The 8,912-nt window shown below is 39.0% G+C and overlaps 1 protein-coding gene across 2 annotated transcripts; it reads right to left on the bottom strand.

Moving 5' to 3' along the window:
* Positions 1-5,934: 5,934 nt before the first annotated feature.
* On the bottom strand, positions 5,935-6,494 carry LOC150046081 (transforming protein RhoA-like). 2 transcript variants are annotated; one of them, XM_090318693.1, is made up of 2 exons: positions 6,345-6,494; positions 5,935-6,092 (listed from the first exon to the last, which is right to left on the bottom strand). In XM_090318693.1, exons 1-2 carry the CDS (start codon positions 6,492-6,494, stop codon positions 5,940-5,942), a joined length of 303 nt encoding a protein of 100 aa, XP_090174819.1. In that variant the 3' UTR covers positions 5,935-5,939. The 2 variants fall into 2 exon arrangements, with proteins under 2 accessions (XP_090174819.1, XP_090174818.1); XM_090318692.1 differs by having other exon boundaries at positions 5,935-6,494.
* Positions 6,495-8,912: the final 2,418 nt, after the last annotated feature.

The following is an 8,912-nucleotide window of genomic DNA, read 5'->3' as shown; positions in this document are numbered from 1 at the left end:
TAAATATAATTTTTAAACAAGTATCTAAATAAGATTACTCAAGGAAAGATATGGAAGAGGAAGGGAAGAGGTTCTGAAAGAGGATCCACTATCACAGTAAAGATGGATGACCTAGAAAGGGAGACAAAGGGACCAAGGACAAAAGCTGGGAGAACAATGTCCCAGATGCTAAACTTCAGCAAAGTGGAAATGCCAAGCAGAATTGCATGCCTGAAGAAAAAAATTGATAAAAATTATATAGAAACATATATGTATATATATGTATGTATATATGTACATGTGGGGGGGGTCTGCCCTAAGAAGGTCACTCTGGCATCTCCCAAACTTCCAAGACCTCTACCCAGGACCTGTGTTACCTGACACACCTGGAGGCAACTAAACCACTTCCTCTGAGGTCACATGTTGGACCACCTTTCTCCGACTGTGGGAGGATTCCAGGCTCTGAGGTCATATCCGCATTCAATGTAGCCACACCTTCCCCACATGGCTGAGCCTCCCCTACACCTGGCCACACCTGAACATACCTTTTCCCTATCTCTTCCCTAGAAAACCCCTAGCAAGACTCTAGCTCACCCTTCTCACGCCAGCCACATGTGCCTTTAGTTTGGCCTGAAGCCAGCTGCAGTTCAGATTAAAGTGTTCTTTCCTGCCTGAATACTATGTGGTGGTTTCCTTTTATTGCCCTACCTTAATTTAAACTAAACCATATATATATATATATATATATATATATATATATATATACAGTAGCTTAAGGAAATGGAAGCCATTAGTGACCACTGCCAGATTAATAAGGCAGAAACTAAATTTCAAAAATGGTTAAAGTATGTAAGGTATACTCCATGATTCACCTTCCAAATCCCCTTTCAGAAATAAAGGACCTTTTACTTCTGAGAATGCTCCAGAATAAAATGTGTTGAAGCTTCTACAATACACACCAAGAAGTAAAGGCCTAAAATCACTGACAACTCCCAAAGGTAGCTGTTTTCTCATAAAAAGCAGTACTGAGCTGAGGAACAACCTGGCCCAGTAAAGGATAATAGTTCTAAAAAAACTATTTGAGAAAACAGAGCTGAAGTATACTGTCTATATCACCCAAAGCTGGCAGTGTATTTTCTTCACTCAAATTTAAAAAGTAGTTATGGCATAATGGTTCTGCTATAGCATTATCAAACTTCAAGCCTACATAAGTAAATACAAATAATATCTACAAACAATTTTCAAAAAAGCAGCAGTCCAGGCTCAGCTATGTAGCCATAAAGACAGGCATATCTGCAGTGATGATGAACTGAACTGAGTAAACACGGGTAACAGTAGAATCAAATTCTACTTTGCATTTTACTTAAAGGTTGCTTCCTTTTCATTGCTATAGTCTCCTCTCCTAGTGTGTCTGTCAATGAAATGTGTCAGAAAATTACATATATATAATTATGCATACAATTATTTATAATATATAGTAATTATATATATATACAAGTTCTGATAACATTGAGTGGGCAATGAACATTGAGTAGGGTTTGATTTTCCTCCAGATCTGCTCTGTAACTGATATCTGACATTGCTATAGTTTGAATCTTGAATTTCCTGAAAGGCCCCTGTGTAATATCTTTGATCCCAGGGCTGTGCTATTGGGAGATGACAGAAACTTTAGGAGGTGGAACCTAGTGGGAGGTCTTTAGGTCATTGATCTTGCACGCCTGACCTCCTCTTCTTCCTCTCCTTCTTTTCTGCCTGGCCTCAGGGTAAGTGTTTTTCTCTTTTCTATTTACTCTTCCATGGTGTGATGTTTTCCCATAGAACTAAGGCAGGGAGCAGGCAGTCATGAATGGAAACTTTCAAAATGGTAAGCCAACATAAACGTATCCTCTTTATAAGCTGATTGTTTCAATATGCTCAACATAGCCACTGAATTGAATGGTACCCCCAAATCAGGCTCGGAGCTCAGCTCAGTACCCCTGATAGCAGAAGGAACACTGTCTCTTTTCAACATTGAGTTTAACTGGTGAGCTCTATGATGACCAGTGATATTGCCACTCAAAGTAGCTGGTGAGGCCCTTAGCACTGTTGAAGTCTTTCCCTGGCTGAACCAGCGTCCAGTACTTAATGTGTGTGAGCTGAGACAGATCAGAGAACTGTTGAAGATGCTATGTTATAATGCTTCTCTAACTTACAGTCATTGTACTTGAGACAATCCAGGTTTCGAAATATAGTGGCCCACTTCTATTACCCCTAAAACTTGAGAAAGTGGAGACTTACACAAAGTTAGCATGGGATCCTACTTAAAAAACAAACTAAAAAGCAAAATGTCTAGAGGTGTGGCTGAAGAGATAGCATGCAGGCGTATTAAGCACAGGCCTTGAGTTCAATACACAGCAATGAAAACTAGAAAGAAACAAGACTCTTGGTTTTATGCTATAAGATTTAAAGTGACTTTGAGAATTCTCCTTTGAACTTTTTGAGCACAGAGTAGGTAACACCTAGGATTCCAGCCCTTTCCTAGTACTTCCTCTGTAATACATTGCACAGTTTGCAAAGCAAGATTTATACTGAGCGATTAAGTTTAGAAGGTACAGTATCTATCACTTTTCTGACAGATATTTAACCGAAAATGATTATCTTTAAAGTTACTCACAAATATATTTTAAAATAAAGATTATCATTTATATAAACTAGCACATTTTAAAGATAAATATAATCTAATTGAATTCTAAGTTTGTAACTAGTAAGGTGAATAAGAATGTTTGTTTCAAAATGGATATACTTTCAGAATGTTGGGAATGCTTTGGGGTTTTATAAGAGAAAATTTTGTTTACAGACTTGTTTATGGAAGGGAGATACTTTATATGGCAAATACTAGTATTTTTATAATGTGAAAAATCTATCACCTCCTAACTTAATTGGCTCTCAGCCAAAAACAATGACTTTAAAAACAGATTTTCTTCTAACCAAAAGTGATTCTCATATTGGCTTGAGAATACTTCCAAAGCTCTCTCAAAGACTCAATCTAATAATTGGGTGCAAAAAAAAGTTTTTTGTACCTGGCCAATACACAGCCAAACTTCCTTAAATACTGTAAGCTCAGGCCATAAAGAACTCTAATGATGGTTGAAGGTAATAACACAAAGCCATGGTTAGTGGAGGTGGTTCATGCCTATAAACCTACCTGGAAGTGGGGATCAAAACGATTCTAGTTAAAGGCCAGCCTAAGCAAAAAGTGAGATCCCCTATCTTCAACAAAGAAGCTGGGCCTGGCATCCTGCATCTGTAGTCCTAAACAAATGGGAACTGTAAGTAGCAGGGTCATGTTCTGAGACCAGAACTAGGAAAAACGTAAGGCCCAATCTGAAAAATAACCTAAACTGAAATGGACTCAAGGCATGACTCAAGTGGGAATGTGCCTGCCTAACCACTTCAGGGCCCTGAAAAATAAAGACATTTTTTAAAAAAATGCTAAAAAGAATCAGCAAAAATAACTAGAACTATTTTTAAATGTGGTTTGTTAGGCACAGCCCACCATGTCCAGCTTGTAATACTTGTTTTTGGTTTCTTTGCTTGTTTCTTTTGCTTTTTGTACATGTCCTGGAGCTTGAAGTTAGGGCCTGGGTTCTGTCCCTTAGCTTTTTTTTTGCTCAAAGTTGGTGCTGTATCATGTCAGCCACAACTTGACTTTTAGCTTTTTGTTGGTTAACAAGAGATAGGATATTCACGGATTGGATTAGATCTGAGCCTCAGATCACAGCTTTTAGAATAGTTAGAATTTTAGCCATTAGCCACTGGCACCATAGTAATAGCACATCTTAATTTAAAAGAAAGAATTTTATTTCTTTTCTTAAAAGCAAATGAAGAAAATCAAGGTGTTGGTTTACACATTTGAATGACACATTTGAATTCCTTTTTCTTTCTTTTTATTGTAAACATGATATAGAGAAGGATTACAGTTACATAAGCCAGTAAAGAGTACATTTATTTTTGTCAATCCTGGAACTTGAACGCACTGTTTGGGCACTGTCCTTGGACTTACTCAACGCTAGAGCTCTACCCTTAAGCTACAGCACCACTCCCAGCCTTTTCTGTGTATGTGGTACTGAGGAATTGAACCCAGTGCATGCTAGGCAAGCATTCTACCACTAGGCCACCCTCCTGGGCCAAGACTACATTTTTTTAAACCGGGTCTCCTCTTCCCTCATTTTCTCAAATTTTCCCTCCTGACCTCCCCTTTCCCCATAAGCTGAATAGTTTATTTTCAACACAATCTAGTAAGTGTCACTGCTTTGTTTGTTCTCCTTTTTCCCCACCATTTCATTGCTCTCCCTTACCCTCCCAAAACAGATAAACTTACACACAAAATATATGACACAGAAATCAAAAACAGTTACAGAGAAGAAGGAGGGACAAAAGCGAAATAACATAAAACTTTTTGGTTCAATTTCTTGGAGTTCATTTTGATAAACATTTTTATATCATCATATGCATATAGCTGTTGTGCCTTTATCATGCTCTCCTAAAAATATTGTCCTTTGGACTGTGTGAGTGTTTAGAGTCATTTCAACTCACCCCAGTTCAAATGGCCATGATCAAGAAAACTAACAATAACATATGCTTGCAGGGAGGGGATTCAATGGGAATGCTACTAAATTGTTGGTGGGAATGTAAACTGGTTCAACCACTCAGGAAAACAGTATGGAGGTTCCTCAAAAGACTAAACATAGAGCTCCTACTACCCAGCAGTTCCACTCTTGGGCATTTATCCAAATGACCGGACCCTAGGCCATATTTAAGCTACCAGCACAACTATGTTCATGGCAGCCTTGTTTTCCAAAATGCAACATCAGCCCAGATTCACCTCAGTGGATGAATGGATCAAGAAAATGTGGCATATATACACAATAGAATTCTATGCTGCCATCAGAAAGAATGGTAGTGTGCCATTCATAAGGAAATGGAAAGAATTGGGGAAAATTATATTAAACCAAGTAAACATAGGTTGTGTGATTTCCCTCATTTTTCATAACTACAATGTGCCTGTAAATCTACAACTAAACACACCGGATGGTAAAAGAAAACAAACTACACTTCTACACAATAAATTATACAGGATTCTAAATACAAATGCACTTAAATTCCTAAGTGATGTTTCTCCACTTTATTTCCAAATTGTTACTGATTTCTTTTTTCTTTAATTTTTCCATCTGACTTTATTTCCGGATACACTCATATTTTTTTGTTTTTCTTAAAAAAACCAATATACTTTTTGTGGGAATGACAAGAATCAGTATTATGGAAATCCAATTATACAAAAAGTACTACATCTAGTCTGGGGTAGATATATTTATTTTGGTAACATATATTAAGTGGCACTAATTATACAGTAACTATAAAGTAACCAACATGAAATCACAGAACTGTAACTCTGCCACAGCTGCCATAGACTTTTGCCTTTCTGGTTGAGTACATTTTCAAAAACAAAAAAAAACTAGGTGTCCACCCAGAGCTGTGCCAATGAAATAAATCTATTAAGGAGTAAAACTCTGAAGTGGTGACTCACCAGAGTTCCTTGCAGCTGAGAGATGACAGGCAGGACATGTTTGTTATAAAGTAGTTACAACCTAATTCACAAAAGCTACCATTTCTCTTTCTAGAAAGAAGCAAGAAGAAAGTCCTTGAATTAGCACCTGGTGTTTCAGATGGAGTGCAGAGAGGACTGTTAGAACGGTATTTTAAGGACCCTGGCAGGTCAAACGGGTTTACATCATTAATAATCATGGTTGGCTTCTAAATACTGGTAGGAAGATGACTTCTGATTTGTAATCTTAGGTTAATGAATGACTTCTGATTTGTAATCTTCGGTGAATAAATGAAAAAGGCCAGTAATCATACACCAAAGTTAATAAACAGCACTTCAAAATTAACTGCATGAGGGTTGTGCTTGCAGCAAGTTTTCACAAAACAAGGCACCCAGATTTTTTCTTTCCACGTCTGGCTTGCAGAGCAGCTCTTGTGGCCATTTCGAAAACCTCTCTCACTCCCTCCATGTACTCAAAAGTGCCAATCCTGTTTGCCACATCCCTGCCTTCTTCAGGCTTTACTGGCTCCTGCTTCATCTTAGCCAACTCCCGCCTTGTGTGCTCATCATTCTGAAGATTCTTCTTATTTCCCACCAGGATAATGGGCATGTTGGGACAGAAATGCTTAACTTCTGGAGTCCATTTTTCTGGGATGTTTCCTAAACTATCAGGGCTGTCAATGGTGAAACACATCAGTATAAAATCAGTGACTGGGTAGGAGAGGGGTCTCAGGAGATCATAATCTTCCTGCCCGGCTGTGTCCCACAAAGCCAATTCTACCTGCTTTCCATCCACTTCGATATCTGCCACATAGTTCTCAAACACAGTGGGCGCATGAGCCTCTGGGAACTGGTCCTTGCTGAAGAACAAGCATGTCTTGCCACACGCTCCTTCGCCAACAATCACAAGTTTCTTTCGGATGGCAGCCATCTCTCAAGCAATGACTCCCGAGTCCAGCCTCTTCACACTGATGGTGCCTGTCCACGAGGGCAAAGCTCAGAGACCAAAGCCGGCAGCTTGAAGAAGCGATGGAGGGCGGCAGGCATCGAGAGAGCAAGCGAGCGAGGGCCTGGTACTGATTTCTGAACTATGCATTTGAACTTTACCTTAAAAAAATCAATCTCAGTACAACTAAGCTTTACAGTACCTATAGATTATATCAGAATTCAGGAACAATAAAGCCTATCAACATAAAGTGATAGCTTAAAACTGAGCAGACAATAAAAGAAATATTTTTCCCAGTTTGCCATGCCTTTTTCCTTCAGCCTGCCTCGCAATCCAGGCTCTCAGTCAACAATGAAACCAAAGAAATAAACCAGCCTCTGCTTCATTGGTTGTAAAGTGAAGACAATAAAGGAAATTTTCAAAATATATAGACTTACCTTCTTGTAAGTAAAATAATTCATATTTTTAGCATTTTTTGCCAGTCTTGGGGCTTGAACTCAGGTCCTGGACACATTTTATTCAAGGCTAAGTGCTCTGCCACTTGAGCCACAGCACCACTTCCAGATTTTTTTTTCTATGTATGTGGTACAGAGAATTGAACCCATTGCAAGCTAGGCAAGCATTCTACAACTAGACTACAATCTCAGTCCCATTTTTTTTTTAACTTTTTTTTTTTTTGCATGACTGAGGTTAAAACTCAGTCTCTTAGTTAGCATGCTGGCACTCGACTACTGGAGCCATACTTCTGATGCTTTTTGTTTTAGTTTATTTTCCATGTAGGTTCTCAAGCTTTTCACCCAGGAAGAGCTTCATATCACAGTCTTCTCCTACATACCTCGCAAATGTTTGGATTACAGGTGTCCACCAAAATAACTGGCCCCATAGTTTTAAAATGTTGGGAAGATTGAACTACTACAATAAATCAGTGATAGCTGCCAGGAAATTTATTATGCAGCAACTATCATAAAATACCTCAGTGTAACTATGTAACAAACACTGTGAATGCTCTTCATAAAGCAACTGCAAACTATCAACAGGTGATGGTGGTTCGTGCTTAAAATACTAGCTCGTTGGCAGGCTGATATCAATGGATCAAGCTAAAAAGCCAGCCAGGGCTTATTTTCAACTCAGCAGCAAAAGCCAGAAGTAGAGTTGTGGCTCAACTGGCACCAGATTTGAGCAAGAGAAAGTGGGAGGCCTTAAGCTCAAGCCCAGTATCAGCACATAAACACACACACACACACACACACACACACACACACACACACACACACACACACACTTAAAAAGTCTTATTTTCAAAGTCTGAGAGAGCTGGCAGCTCACACCTATAATCTGTAATCATAGTCACTCAAGGCTGAGATCTGAGGATCGTGGTTTGAAGCTAGCCAGGGCAGAAAAGTCTCTGTGAGACCTTTATCTCCAATAATCTACTCCAAAAAAAGCTGGAAGTGGCAATGTGGCTCAAGTGCTGGAACACTAGCTTTGTATACCTGGAGGCTCAGAGGACAGTTCCCAGGCCCTAAATTCAAGCCCCAGGACTGGCCAAAAAAATAGAGAAGACTTGAAGAAGAAATAAAAATGGCCTATAGACACATGAAGAAATGCTCGGCATCTCTGGTCATAAAAGAAATGCAAATCAAAACAACTCTAAGACTCCACCTCACTCCAGTTAGAATGGCCAGGATCAGGAAAACTAATAACAACAGATGCTGGAGGGGATGTGGCCAGGAGGGATCACTACTACACTGTTGGTGGGAGTGCAAACTTGTTCAACCACTATGGAAAGCAGTATGGCAGTTCCTCAAAAGACTAAACATAGAGCTCCCCTATGACCCAGCAATTCCACTACTTGGCATTTACCCAATTGTCCAGAAACAAAGACCTACTAAATCCACTAGCACAACGATGTTCATTGCAGCACTATTTACCATAGCAAACATATGGAACCAACCCAGATGTCCCTCAGTTGATGAATGGATCAACAAGTTGTGGTATTTGTACACAATGGAATTCTATGCTGCTGTCAGAAAGAATGACATCACCCCATTTGTTAGGAAATGGAAAGACTTAGAAAAGATCATATTAAGTGAAGTAAGCCAGACTCAAAGAAACTTAGGCTCAATGGTTTCCCTCATTCGTCATAATCAGTAGAAACCTTGGACTCTCCTAGCAGAGATTTGCAATAGAGCAAAACCTAGATACAAAAGGCCATACAGTATGACACTAAAGGAAAGGACCTCTAGGATATAGAAACAAAAGCTATATGATGAGTGATTGTTATTCTTAATGCACTATGTTATCTCTCATCTCTTTTGCCGTCCCTTGGTTATCTCATATTGTTACTGTATCCCACTTTGTTATCTGATATATTGGATATATTTGTATTTGGTTATTTGAAAT

The sequence above is a fragment of the Megascapheus bottae genome, chromosome 26 (assembly GCF_031878675.1).
Source record: "Megascapheus bottae isolate mThoBot1 chromosome 26, mThoBot2.hap1, whole genome shotgun sequence".
Classification (NCBI taxonomy): Eukaryota; Metazoa; Chordata; class Mammalia; order Rodentia; family Geomyidae; genus Megascapheus; species Megascapheus bottae.
Note: the sequence above shows the minus strand (reverse complement) of the source record. Positions and strands in the feature narration are given on the sequence as shown.